This window comes from Pristiophorus japonicus, chromosome 14 (assembly GCF_044704955.1).
Source record: "Pristiophorus japonicus isolate sPriJap1 chromosome 14, sPriJap1.hap1, whole genome shotgun sequence".
Classification (NCBI taxonomy): Eukaryota; Metazoa; Chordata; class Chondrichthyes; family Pristiophoridae; genus Pristiophorus; species Pristiophorus japonicus.
The window spans coordinates 130,039,771-130,054,799 of NC_091990.1; the positions used below are offsets into that span (position 1 = coordinate 130,039,771).

General features: G+C 45.4%; 1 protein-coding gene across 1 annotated transcript in view; it reads right to left on the bottom strand.

Moving 5' to 3' along the window:
• Positions 1-15,029, bottom strand: part of sbf2 (SET binding factor 2) — a 715,543-nt gene that overhangs the window by 559,225 nt on the left and 141,289 nt on the right. Inside the window, exon 2 of the mRNA XM_070898748.1 lies at positions 8,030-8,115. Coding sequence (XP_070754849.1) covers positions 8,030-8,115 — 86 coding nt within the window. The remainder of the gene's footprint in view (positions 1-8,029; positions 8,116-15,029) is intronic.

Below are 15,029 nucleotides of genomic sequence, written 5' to 3' on the forward strand. Positions count from 1 at the left end.
AAAGCCTCCGGTTTGCGAACCCTCTGTTTGGTAGTCGGCTCGAGGTCCCATAGACGTCTAAACTTCGGCAGTGTGTTAGTTAATTAATCACCGACCTATTGATCGGCTAGCAAGCCTACGACTCGAGACCCCAGTAAAGAACTCAGTAAAGAAATGGCAGCAGGAGATAACAGCAAAGAATTGCCTACAACTGTCAAAGGTGGGCAGCACCACCTGAAGTTTCGCTAGATTTAATTCTCGAACAGTTGAAAGAATACATAGAGCAACAATTCAACTTATCTAAAACCTGTATTAAGATCGAACGAAAGTACGGAACCTCCAAAGGACAATGGTCCTTGGACGAGATTAAAAGGGTCTGGGGAAAAACGACCCGTATGAAAAATAAAGAGCGAACGAGATGGTCCCTAGCGGTTATGGGACAGATTCGAAACCGGAATGAAATTATAATGCGTTCCCAACATGATCGAGAACTGACCAGTACAAAGGATCAATTGCAAGCAGTTTGTGCACAGCTGCGACAGAAAAAGCTTGAACTTGAAAAGCTGGAAGCGGAAGTTAAAGATCTTAAAGGTGAAATTAAAGAATGGAAAAAATCATTCGGTCAAGAGACAGTAATAGGAAAGGGAAAATGTATTGATCAATTCCCAGGGTACCCATGTTTGGATAAATTAAAAGCGCAAACCCGAAGACACGACCGAGGAATAGATACGAATTCTGAATCCTCCGACAATACAGTGTCGGAGGATGACGAATTAGGGGTGCGCTTTGCCCCGTTTAAAAAAAGACGAGTTGTAGTCAAATCAGAAGAGACTGCGGATGAGGGCGGAACCAAAAAAACAAAGAGAAGGGTGTATGCAGAATACTTAGTTCATGCTCCGGCAGACCCAGAGAAAATTGATAAATGGTCCAAGGAGTTCCCCAATCCAAAGAAAGGGGGAGTAAAAACATGGGACCAATTGGACCGCTTAAGAAATATATATATCAACTTCATCCCTGGGACGGAGTGCAAATTTTGACCATAATGGTGCCAAAAACACAAGGAAGAAAATTGCACGACAAGGTAGATGAAGCTTTGGGGCAGAATGAGCAAGAATTAGACGCAGGATGGGAGGCGATGAAACACTGGCTGCAAGCCTTCAGTCCAGCTAAGACAGACTGGGGAAAAATTGCAGCCTGCCAACAGAAAGGAACAGAGGAGGTCCTGGAGTATGACGAACGTTTTAGATACACGTGGCTAGAACATTCGGGTATGAATAATATGGATGAGGAAATGGATGAACAAGTGTTTGGACCCCTGAAAGCAGCTTTCGTGGCAGGTCTAAAGCCAGAACTGTCCAAAATGCTTAAGGTAGTGTTACCGGACTGGGAAGGTAGAGGAACTACCTTTGCAGTATTGGTGGATCGATGTAACCAATTAGATCGGGATATGGGAGCTAAAGTCCGAGCTGTACAGGCTATGGGATGGAAATCCCAGGATTCCGATAAACAGTCATTAGGAAAATTACCCGGAAAATGTAATTATTGTGGGAAAGAAGGTCACTGGGCCAAGACATGCAGGGCAAAACAGCAAGGTCGTGGCCGGGGAAGAAGACGCAGCCAGGGATACAATTCAGCCAACAAGCCAGGCTTGTCACAAGATAATGACCTCATAGAAGCATTTAAGCGACTGACAATACAACAACAGAAGGAGTTACTTGGGATAGCAAAAAACGATTAGAGCCCACCCTGGCCCCCCTCCTCGCACTAATACAACGAAGGGGAGATAGGCTATATATAACTGTGAGGGTGGGCGATAAGGATGTGGACTGTCTTTTAGACACGGGCGGAATTAACATGCTTACCCCTACAATGTAGAGACTTTTTGCCGTTGGATGGTAGGGCACGTACAGCCTATGGAGTTGGGGGCCATAAAATGGAAATGAAAAGGACAACACCGGTACTTATAGGGCTGGGTCCACATGAACTAACCACGCCGGTCTGGATAGGCCCAGTAGATCAACCCCTTTTGGGAATGGACGTTCTAATCCAAGTAGATTCATCGTTGCATTTTGAGGATGGTCGGGTGACATGGTCAATTAGAACTTTGAAGAAATAAGAATTGAAGGAACACCCGATATGGGCTAAAGATAAGAACGATTGTGGCCTACTCCAGATGGAGCCTGCGTCATTTACCGGGACCAAGCCTCCATGCACTAAACAGTATCCCATCAGTCCAACTGCCATCGCGGGAATCTTACCAGTTATTCAGCAATTGGAAAAACAAGGGGTGCTTATTAAAAAGCATAGCTCCTCCAATAGCCCCATGTGGCCGGTACAGAAATCTAATGAGACTTGGCATTTGACTGTTGATTATAGGAAAGCTAGCCAGTGTATTGATCAAAAAGCTCCTTTGGTCACAGATTCCTCCACCATTTTTAATGCCCTCAAACCGGAACATAAATATTTCTCGGTTATAGATATGGTCAATGGATTTTGGTCGGTGCCTCTGGCACCGGAGGTTCAACAATGGTTTGCTTTCACTGTCCAAGGACAACAATATACTTGGACCCGGTTACCACAGGGTTTCCACAACAGCCCTACGGTATTCCACATGGCTTTACAAAGCCATTTGCGAGAATTACCTCCCCTGTCATCCACAGTCATCCAATATGTAGACGATATCCTGCTAGCTTCAAACACAGTAGAACAGCATGAACAAGATTTACGAGCTTTGCTGGACCACCTTTGGCTGAAAGGACATAAAGCCAGCATCGACAAAGCACAAATATCCCAAGAAGAGGTTGTATACTTGGGACAAAAGATTTCACAAAGAAAGAGAGAACTTATCCAGGATAGAACTGCAGCCATTCGGGCTGCTAAAAAACCCACCACTATTCAGGAACTAAGGTCTTTTTTGGGATTGTGTAACTTTAACAGAAATTGGATTGACTCCTTCACACAGCTTGCTCAGTCACTGAATGATATCTTATAGGGAAAGCGTGCCTCTAAAGAAGCCATTACCCTCACTAAGGAACAGCAAGAGGCCTTCCTGAGTTTGAAAAAGGCTTTGTGTTCGGCACCGGCTCTGGGAATCCCCAGCAGTGGCAAGCCATTTACCCTGTTTGTCCATGAGAAAGAAGGATACATGACAGCTATACTGACACAAGAACATGGGGATCGGCAAAGACCTAATTGGCAAAACTGGATGCGGTAGCCCTCGGATGGGGAAGTTGCCCGAGGGCCATGGAAGCTACATGTCGAGCGGTAATGATCACTGCGGGTCTAGTCCTTGACCAAAAGCTGATTGTCAAGTGTCCCCACACCGTACATGCTTTGCTGTCTATGAATAGAATGTCTCAGGTGACGGCAGCTAGATGGACCCGCTGGACAGCAGTTTTTGAAGCTCCTAATCTCCATATCGTCCGGGGCAGCCCGGTTAATACCGCAACTATGCTCCCGATGTCAGAATCGAGGGAGCAAGAGGGGGAAGAATGTGAAGAGCATGACTGCGTGGAGATTTTAAAAGAAACAGAAGAAGCAGCCTTAGCAGCAGAGGAGCCTCTGCACAACCCAGACCTCATCCTGTTTACAGATGGTTCCTCCTTTGTTGACAATGGTACCAGAAAAGCAGGATGGGCAGTTACAACCTTATATGAGGTAGTGGCAAAAGGACGTTTACCCTCAGGAACGTCAGCACAACAGGCCGAGTTACGGGCCCTGTCAGAAGCATGTCGAATAGCAGAAGGACAGACAGCTAATGTCTGCACAGATTCGCGTTATGCTTTTGGAGTCGCTCACGACTTTGGTCTGTTATGGCGGAAAAGAGGATTCTCACTGCTGCTGGTACACCTATCCGAAATGGAAAAGTCGTCCGAGACTTACTGGAGGCCATACAATTACCTCAGGAAGTGTCCATCCTGACGTGTAAGGCCCATAACCAAGGAAAATACCACAGAAGCACAGGGAAATGCCCTAGCCGACCAGGCAGCTAAAGATGCCGCCTCACAGAGCGTTCCTCCAGAAGAACCAACACAAATGTGCAGATTGAAAGCACTCAGGACTCTGACACGAGACCTTCAAACAATGCAAGGCGAGTGCTCCAGAGAGGAAAAATGGACATGGACTGAGGCAGGAATTAAGCTATGCAAAGATGGTGTCTGGAGACAAAGAGTTACCGACAAGCCAGTCGCGCCACAAGCGCTTATGCCTTTTTTAGCCCAACAGATCCACTCGTGGGGACACTTGGCCTCACAACAGATGATGGCACGGTTCCAGAAAAGCTGGTGGGGTCGGGGATTTAAAAAACATACCCAGCTGGTAACAGACCGCTGTGTGGTCTGCCAGAAAAATAATTCTGGACCCATCACGGTAATGCCCCAACTGAGGCCCCCTGCCCCTGTCGGACCATTCCAGCATCTGCAGGTTGATTATATATCTCTTCCTTCATGCCAAGGATACACTAACATTCTTGTCATGGTCGACAGATTCTCTAGATGGGTAGAAGCTGTCCCAACTAAAAGAGCCACAGTCAATCACACTGCAAAGGTCTTGTGTAAGGATTACATTCCCCGATGGGGAGTCCCGAGTAGCATTGACTCAGATCAGGGAACACACTTCACAGGTGCTGTCTGCCAAGAAGTCTGTAGGTTACTGAACATTACGTGGGATTTACACTGTCCTTATCATCCACAATCATCAGGACAAGTAGAGCGAATGAATCGAACTCTGAAACAACGGCTTGCCAAATATCACCAAGAAGGAACACCATGGCCCCAGGCACTACCAATAATGCTATGTAGCATTAGGGCAACCCCGAACAGAACTACAGGTCTAAGCCCATTTGAAATTATAACAGGAAGACCCATGTCGCTGCCAGGAACTATCGATTTACAGAAAGCTGATGTTTACTTAATGAGTGACACTTTGTTATCATACTGTCAGAACTTAACCAACGCTATTAGTTCTGTTTCCCGACAAGTATCGGCAGCTTGGGGTAATCCACCCGAAGGAGGACACGACATCATCCCAGGAGTCTGGGTGTATGTGAAAAAGTTGCATAAAGAACCTTTGGGTGTCAAGTGGGAGGGACCTTATCAAGTATTATTGACCAACCAGGCAGCTGTTAAAGTCCAAGGAAAGAAAGCCTGGATCCACGCTTCACACGTTAAACGAGCACCCATAGCTGAAGCTGAAATCTAATAAGGACAATTACTTTTTGCGAAAATTTATAAATTTACTGTAGTATTGATTGTAGGTATTCTAGGCATAGGCCTACTTCTTACTAGCCGACCCTCTGCACCAAAGGGAAATAGTAGGGTAGCAAGGGAATTACATGTAAATACCTTTTACTTTTATATTGTTTGTTTATGTTGATTAAATGTTGTTGCGACCAGGCAGCTGTAGCTGCTGTCTCGCAGGTGAGACACCTTGCAGGTCCCAGCAGACCGTCTGTACGTGGCACAGGGGTATGTTATGCTTAAGGAAAGGTTGTTTACTGGTTGAATTAAAATATTGATTTGGATTAAATTGGAATAAAACCAGACTTCCATTGTGGCCACGATGGAACTCGGGTTGGTGTAAATTTGTGTGGAAGCTACTAGTCCGGACATGTGGCGAAACACATCAACAAATTTTCGAAGGAAACTCTATTAACATGTATGAAATTATTTTGTAGAATGTTTAACCAGTGATACCTGATGTTTTATGATTCAGTTTGTGAAAGAATCAAAGGGGGGATTGATAGAGAATTCAAACAGGCTGCATTTAGACAGGCTGTGAAAATTCAGACAACAAGTCAGAGATGCTACGTGAGTGGTAGCATGTTGCATTAAGCCATCAATCAACTTGACATTTTCGGACCTTGGGTAGTGAGCTAATAAGGTCAAAGAAGGCGTGTTCTTTTCTGTAAATTGATCCAGGTATAAATACAGCCATTTTGGCCATGTGGTTTCAGTAAGACAAAGGAACTGGCAATCAGCCAGCAGCTTGTTACGCTCTGCCAAGATTAAAAAGTTAAAACTACCATCGGAGTTCGTATTTCATTGGAAATTAAGAGATCTAGCAATGACTATGAGTAGGTCAATGTATAATATTCTTAAATACAGTTAGCTGCAATGGGGCCAAGTTTCGGCCCGAGTTGCTTCTTTTTTTTGGAGCAACTGGTTTAGAATGGAGTATCTTAGAAATTGCAATTCTCAGCATTTAGTTTGCTCCAGTTCGAGTCAATTAAAACAGTTTCAGTTTGGAACAGATTTTTTTTTCCGGCCACTTACGCTCGTTTTGAAAGTTTCGGCAGTGAAAACTTACTCCAAACTAACTTAGAATGGAGTAAGTGTATATTTTTGTACGCTCAGAAAAACCTTGTCTACACTTAGAAAATCAGGCGTAGGTTACAAATCAGGTGGAGGGAATGGGGAGGGGGGGCGGTTTAAAGGGAAGTTTACAAACATTAAACACTTCAATTTTACAAAAAGAGTCATCAGCAATAGTAAATGATAAATACATCAATAAATCAACCAATAAATCAATCAAAAAAAATAATTTAAAAAAAATCAATAAATAAAACATTTTCTACTTACTGACTGCAGCACTGGAAGTCCTCCAACAGCGTGCTGGGACGGCACCCCCCCCCCCCCCCCCGTGTGTCTCTGTTAGTGTCTCTATCTCTCTGTCTGTGTGTGTCTCTCTCACTCTCTGTCTGTCAGTGTCTGTGATTCTGACAGCGAGGGGTGGAGGGGAGGGGGAGGATGGGGTGGAGTGGGGGATAGGAGGTGGAGTGGGGGAAGAGGGAGTGTAATGGGGGAAGAATGGTTGTAATGGGGGAAGAGGGGTTGGGGGGGGGAAGAGGAAGAGGGGGTGGGGGGGAGGGGAGTGGGAAGGGGGTGAGAAGGGAGGGAGGGGTGAAAAGGGAGGGAGGGGTGAGAAGGGAGGGAGAGGTGAGAAGGGAGGGAGAGGTGAGAAGGGAGGGAGAGGTGAGAAGGGAGGGAGGGGACGGGGGGGGAGAAGAGGAGGAGGGGAGGAAGGGAGGGGGGGGAGAAGAGAAGGGAGGGGGGGGGAAGAGAAGGGAGGGGGGGGGGAAGAGAAGGGAGGGGGGGGAAGAGAAGGGAGAGAGAGAGAGAGAGAGAGAGAGAGAGAGAGAGAGAGAGAGAGAGAGAGAGAGAGAGAGAGAGAGAGAGAGAGAGAGAAGGAGAGGGAGGCTGAATGGGCCGGGCCGGGCCCAAGACTTCGATCTTAGACTTACCGGATTGACAGGTAGGTGGCGTCGGGTCCAGGGTCCGAGGGGGGGAGGGGGGGGTCGGGAGCGCGGGTTGGGTCGGGGCGGAGATCGGTCGGGGTGGAAGGGGGGGGGGTCGGGAACGGAGGTCGGTCGGTGGGAAGGTCGGGAGCGGGGGAAGCGGAGGTCGGGTCGGGTCGGGGTGGGAGCGGGAATCAAGTCGGGTCGGGTCCGGTCCGGAGGAAGCAGGAGCTGGGCGTGGGAGGAGCCTTATTGACGCAGCCCCAGTGAGGCCATTCGGCCAGGACTAGGGGCTACGTGCTTCGGGCCCCCCCCACACAGTTTTGGGCGCCTGGAGCTACTGCACATGCGCGCCCATGTGCAGAGGTCCTGGCACTGTTTTCAGCGCAGGGACCTGGCTCCGCCCCCCCACAGCTTGTGCTGCGCTGCGCCGAGCTCCAAACGACCTGCAGAGAGCCGGAGAATAGGTACATTTCTTTTAGGCGCACTTTGTGGCGCGAAAAACGGGCGTCCAGGTCCAGGCTGCGCTGTTCTAGGCGCGGCCCGAAACTTGGGCCCAATAAAACCAGGGACAGAAGTTAGGTACTAACAACTTACAACATAACATTAAACGCTGTTCAGGTTTTCATAAGAAATTAAGCCTCAACACAAACATCTTTCATCAATATTATTTCCATTCTATATAGCTAGAAGGCCTGAGTTCTAGAAGGCCATGAACTATTTACGCTTCAGCTTAGCTAAATATTTGTCCAAAATTAATTTAAGAAAAATTCAATTTTCAGTTATGAAATGCAAAACGAGAGCTTATGTACTTACCAATTCTATTCCCTGCGGAAAAGGTGCATCATCCCAGTCTTTTTGTGGAAAACGCTGAATTATCTTCCCTGAACCTTCAACAGATCCTGAGCACAAAAGAAATTAACACATTACTGAAAATGTATTACCACAGCATTACTTAGTAGGGACAAAAATGCGATAATGGAATGTGCATGCCAAATTCACTACCAGTCATAATCAATACTTCAATCAACTTCTGCACCTTTATTAGTTGCCATAATTATTTACAATACTAACATTGGTCACCAAGAAGTTCTTTGTTTCTTGTGCATGCCAAAAAAACTCAGCTAATACTAATTAACTGGTGGTAGAACGGAACTTGCCCCAAGGTGATCATTAGTATTTGGATGTGTTTTTGTTCATTGTAAATACTTTTGTTTTCAAAATCGAATTCTTGGTGTGCTGAGTTTGTTTGGTATTTATTGACCAGGCAATGTGATTTGACAGGAATACAGATGCTGGTGTGTTTGGGTTGAGTGCAGTCCTAAGGATTGTGGAATAACTGGGACTGATGTTGGGAAGGACTGTTGGTGCAGGGGAATAATCCTGAGAGGTGTCATGAGGCACACATAGAGGTTAGCACTTGCCCCCATCAGCCAGATCCAAAGATCTGGATGCAAGATGGAAAATTGAGAATAGACGCAGGATGAAGACATTATGACAACTGATAGGGAGAACAAACAAGCATGAAGCACTGCGTGCCATTGCACATTTGTTGCACATTCAATGAGTGAAAGCCCTGTTCATGTCTAATCCGGCGTCCAGGTACGTGCAGTCGATGATACCCTGCACTGGAGGTAAACCTGCAAACTTGGCAAAGCCCAGGGATCTGTTTTCCTGCTCCATAGCCTCTACAGGGAAGGACATGAAGTCATTGGCTCTGGTAAACAGAGCATCCGTTACCCGTTTGATGCAGGCATCCGCATCCACACCAAATTAATGTTGTTAATGTCTCCTGCTGCAGGCTGGAATAACCCCGAGGCACAGAAATTCAAGGCCACAATCAACATAAGAGCCACAGGTACGGATGAGAGTAACCTGTTGCTGGGTTGCAGTTGCTGCTACATCATCATCATCGGCGGTCCCTCGTATCGAGGATGACTTGCTTCCACTGCAAAAAGGGATGAAGTTCACAGGTGCTTCAATAAAGGACCTAATATTACGCTCCCAGGACAGATACAGCAGAGGTTAGATACAGCATAAAGCTCCGTCTACACTTTCCCATCAATCACTCCCAGGGCAGGTACAGCTCGCGTTAGATATAGAGTAAAGCTCCCTCTAAACTGTCCCCATCAAACACTCCCAGGACAGGTACAGCATGGGTTAGATACAGACGACAGCTCACTCTCCACTGTCCCATCAAACATCCCCAGGACAGATATAGAACGGCAAACCAGACTCCACACCCACCCATTCCTTCAACAACTGTCTGTCCCAGCTGTGACAGAGACTGCAATTCCTGTATTGGACTGTACAGTCACCTGAGAACTCACTTAAGAGTGGAAACAAGTCTTCCTCGATTTCGAGGGACTGCCTATGATGATGATGATGTAACCGGTGCTGTATCTGCCCTGAGGGTGTTTGATGGGACAGTGTAGAGGGAGCTTTACTCGGTATCTAACTTGTGCTGCTGCAACAGATGACATGGCTCTGTGATGGTTTCCCTGTTAAAGCAGAGCCTCCTCACACACGGCTCCTCATTGAATTGCAAATATAAAGTTTTTAGAATGTAAACTCGACTGTGGTAATGCCGCCTTCTTCCTGCAGCTGCAGGTCTGTGGACCGTTGCCTGCTGTTCCACCTTTTCCTCCTCCTCTTCCAGCCACAGTGGAATCCTGATGCCAACAAGAAATTTTGCTATGAAAACAGAAAATGCTGGAAATACTCAGCAGGTCAGCCAGCATCTGTGGAGAGAGAAACAGAGTTAGTGTTTCAGGTCAAAGACCTATCATCAGAATTGGTGAAAGGTCATCAACGTGAAACGTTAATTCTGTTTCTCTTTCCATAGATGCTGGCTGACCTGCTGAGTATTTCCAGCATTTTCTGTTTTTATTTCAGATTTCCAGCATCCGGAGTATTTTGCTTGTGAAGAAATTTTGTCAGATCAAAATTAACTCCAAACTCAGCTGGATGATTTATTCATTTGTTGATATCATCAAATTAGAAAGCATGGCGTATAGTAAGAACAAAATACAAGAGCTTGCAGTTCAGTGTAGAGAAATCTGTAGTACAGCGTAGTATATTTGGGGAAAAAGAACAGTGGATGGAAATATACTTTAAATGGCCAGACTAGTGGAGGAACAGAGACACAAAGGAAGCAGATTTGTAGACCTTTAAAAAGGTAGGAATGCACATAAAGTAAATGGCATTCAGGATTTTATACATGCGGCACTGCATATAAAAGGAAGTGATGCTGAATTTGTACAAGATGTGAGTTAGACCACAACTGAAGTATAGCATGTCGTTCTGGATACCCCATTATAGGAAAGATATTAGCGTCATGGAAGAACCACAGAGTGAAAATTCATTAAAATGTGGAATGAGAGGTTATAATTAGGAAGAAGGACATAAAAGATTGGCACTTTCCACTGGAATAAGAAAAAAATTAATGGCAAATCTGGAGCTTTTAAAAATTATTAAAGATTTTGAAGTGAATTGTTTCCACTGGTTAGCAGAAAAGGAGTATAGATGGAGGATTCTAACTGTTAGAAGGCACATTTTGACACGAGCATTTTTAGAACATAGAATGATTTACCACAATTGAATGCTCAGGCAGAGATTACAACATAATTTAAGAGAGAATTGAATATGCATTTGAAAAGATATAAAACACAGGGAAGAGCAGAGCAATGGAATTTGTATAGACAGCTCCAGCACTGGCACAATGAGCTGAATGGCCTTTTTCTGTGCCATAAATTCCATGAAAGCTGACAGAGGTGTGCAAGATAAATACATTAAAATGTGGAATAGAACATACATAAGAACATAAGAATTAGGAACAGGAGTAGGCTATCTAGCCCCCTGAGCCTGCTCCGCCATTCAACAAGATCATGGCTGATCTGGCCGTGGACTCAGCTCCACTTACCCGCCCGCTCCCCGTAACCCTTAATTCCCTTATTGGTTCAAAATCTATCTGTGATTTGAATACATTCAATGAGTTAGCCTCAACTGCTTCCTTGGGCTTAGAATTCCTCAGATTCACAACACTCTGGGAGAAGAAATTCCTTCTCAACTCGGTTTTAAATTGGCTTCCCCGTATTTTGAGGCTGTGCCCCCTAGTTCTCGTCTCCCCGACCAGTGGAAACAACCTCTCCGCCTCTATCTTGTCTATCGCTTTCATTATTTTAAATGTTTCTATAAGATCACCCCTCATCCTTCTGAACTCCAACGAGTAAAGACCCAGTCTACTCAATCTATCATCATAAGGTAACCCTCTCAACTCCGGAATCAGCCTAGTGAATCGTCTCCAAAGCTAGTATATCCTTCCTTAAGTAAGGTGACCAAAACTGCACGCAGTACTCCAGGTGCGGCCTCACCAATACCCTATAAAGTTGCAGCAGGACCTCCCTGCTTTTGTACTCCATCCCTCTCGCAATGAAGGCCAACATTCCATTCGCCTTCCTGATTACCTGCTGCACCTGCAAATTAACTTTTCGGGATTCATGCACAAGGACCCCCAGGTCCCTCTGCACCGCAGCATGTTGTAATTTCTCCCCATTCAAATAATATTCCCTTTTATTGTTTTTCCCCTCCCCCCCCCCAAGGTGGATGACCTCACATTTTCCGACATTGTATTCCATCTGCAAACCTTAGCCCATTCGCTTAACCTATCTAAATCTCTTTGCAGCCTCTCTGTGTCCTCTACACAACCCGCTTTCCCACTAATCTTTGTGTCATCTGCAAATTTTGTTACACTACACTCTGTCCCCTCTTCCAGGTCATCTATGTATATTGTAAACAGTTGTGGTCCCAACACCGATCCCTGTGGCACACCACTTACCACCGATTTCCAACCTGAAAAGGACCCATTTATCCCGACTCTCTGCTTTCTGTTCGCCAGCCAATTCTCTATCCATGCTAATACATTTCCTCTGACTCCGCGTACCTTTATCTTCTGCAGTAACCTTTTGTGTGGCACCTTATCAATGCCTTTTGGAAATCTAAATACACCACATCTATCATGCTCGTTATATCCTCAAAGAATTCCAGTAAATTAAACATGATTTTCCCCTTCATGAATCCATGTTGCGTCTGCTTGATTGCACTATTCCTATCTAGATGTCCCGCTATTTTTTCCTTTATGATAGCTTCAAGCATTTTCCCCATTACAGATGTTAAACTAACCGGCCTATAGTTACCTGCCTTTTGTCTGCCCCCTTTTTTAAACAGAGGTGTTACATTAACTGCTTTCCAATCCGCTGGTACCTCCCCAGAGTCCAGAGAATTTTGGTAGATTATAACGAATGCATCTGCTATAACTTCCGCCATCTCTTTTAATACCCTGGGATGCATTTCATCAGGACCAGGGGACTTGTCTACCTTGAGTCCCATTAGCCTGTCCAGCACTACCCCCCTAGTGATGGTGATTATCTCAAGGTCCTCCCTACCCACATTCCCGTGACCAGCAATTTTTGGCATGGTTTTTGTGTCTTCCACTGTGAAGACCGAAGCAAAATAATTGTTTAAGGTCTCAGCCATTTCAACATTTCCCATTATTAAATCGCCCTTCTCATCTTCTAAGGGACCAACATTTACTTTTGTCACTCTTTTCAGTTTTATATATTGGTAAAAGCTTTTACTATCTGTTTTTATGTTTTGCACAAATTTACCTTCGTAATCTATCTTTCCTTTCTTTATTGCTTTCTTAATCATTCTTTGCTGTCGTTTAAAATTTTCCCAATCTTCTAGTTTCCCACTAACTTTGGCTACCTTAGACGCATTGGTTTTTAATTTGATACTCTCCTTTATTTCTTTGGTTATCCACGGCTTGTTATCCCTTCTCTTACCGCCCTTCTTTTTCACTGGAATATGTTTTTGTTGAGCACTATGAAAGAGCTCCTTAAAAGTCCTCCACTGTTCCTCAATTGTGCCACCGTTTAGTCTGAGTTTCCAGTCTTCTTTAGCCAACTCTGCCCTCATCCCACTGTAGTCCCCTTTGTTTAAGCATAGTACGTTCATTTGAGACACTACTTCCTCATCCTCAATCTGTATTACAAATTCAACCATACTGTGATCACTCATTCCGAGAGGATCTTTTACTTGGAGATCGTTTATTATTCCTGTCTTATTACACAGGACCAGATCTAAGATAGCTTGCTCCCTTGTCGGTTCTGTAACATACTATTCTCAGAAACAATCCCGTATGCATTCTATGAATTCCTCCTCAAGGCTACCCCGTGCGATTTGATTTGACCAATCGATATGTAGGTTAAAATCCCCCATAATTACTGCCGTTCCTTTTTCACATGCCTCCATTATTCCCTTGATTCTTGCCCACCCCACCGTGAAGTTATTATTTGGGGGCCTATAAACTACGCCCACCAGTGACTTTTTCCCCTTACTATCTCTAATCTCCAACCACAATGATTCAACATTTTGTTCATTAGAGCCAATATCGTCACTCACAACTGCCCTGATATCATCCTTTATTAACAGAGCTACCCCACCGCCTTTACCTTCTTGTCTATCTTTCCGAATTGTCAGATACTTCTGTATGTTTACTTTCCAGTCTTGGCCCCTCTGCAACCACGTTTCTGTAATGGCCACCAAATCATACCCATATTTGTAATGATTTGTGCCGTCAACTCATTTACTTTATTTCGAATGCTGCGTGCGTTTAGGTAGAGTGTTTTAAGACTAATTTTTAAACCATGATTTTTAGTTTTGACCCCTCCTGCAGCCCCTTTATATTCATACATATTGTCCCTTCCTATCACCTTGTGGTTTACACTTACCCCAGTGCTACTCTGCTCTGTTGCCTCCTGCATCCTTTCTTGGGGTCCTGTTCATCTGAGCTCTCATCCACTCTAACTAGCTCAGAGCCCTCTCCTGGGTTCCGAACACTCCTTGCATTGAGGTACCGAGCTTTCATGCTTGCCTTTTGATTACACTTTGACCCTTTAGAATTTTGCTGTACAGTGGCCCTTTTTGTTTTTTGCCTTGGGTTTCTCTGCCCTCCACTTTTACTCATCTCCTTTCTGTCTTTTGCTTTTGTCTCCATTTTGCTTCCCTCTGTCTTCCTGCATTGGTTCCCATCCCCCTGCCATATTCGTTTAACTCTTCCCCAACAACACTAGCAAACACTCCCCCTAGGACATTGGTTCCGGTTCTGCCCAGGTGCAGACCGTCCAGTTTGTACTGGTCCCACCTCCCCCAGAACCGGTTCCAATGCCCCAGGAATTTGAATCCCTCCCTGCTGCACCACTGCTCAAGTCACGTATTCATCTGAGCTATCCTGCGATTCCTACTCTGACTAGCTCGTGGCACTGGCAGAAATCCCGAGATTACTACTTTTGAGGTCCTACGTTTTAATTTAGCTCCTAGCTCCTTAAATTCGTCTCGTAGGACCTCATCCTTTTTTTTTACCTATATCGTTGGTACCAATGTGCACCACGACAACTGGCTGTACACCCTCCCTTTTCAGAATGTCCTGCAACCGCTCCGTGACATCCTTGACCCTTGCACCAGGGAGGCAACATACCATCCTGGAGTCTCGATTGCGGCCGCAGAAACGCCTATCTTTTCCCCTTACCATTGAATCCCCTATCACTATCGCTCTCCCACTCTTTTTCCTGCCCTCCTGTGCAGCAGAGCCAGCCACGGTGCCATGAACTTGGCTGCTGCTGCCCTCCCCTGATGAGTCATCCCCCTCAACAGTACTCAAAGCGCTGTATATGTTTTGCAGGGGGATGACCGCAGGGGACCCCTGCACTACCTTCCTTGCACTGCTCTTCCTGCTGGTCTTCTATTCCCTATCTGG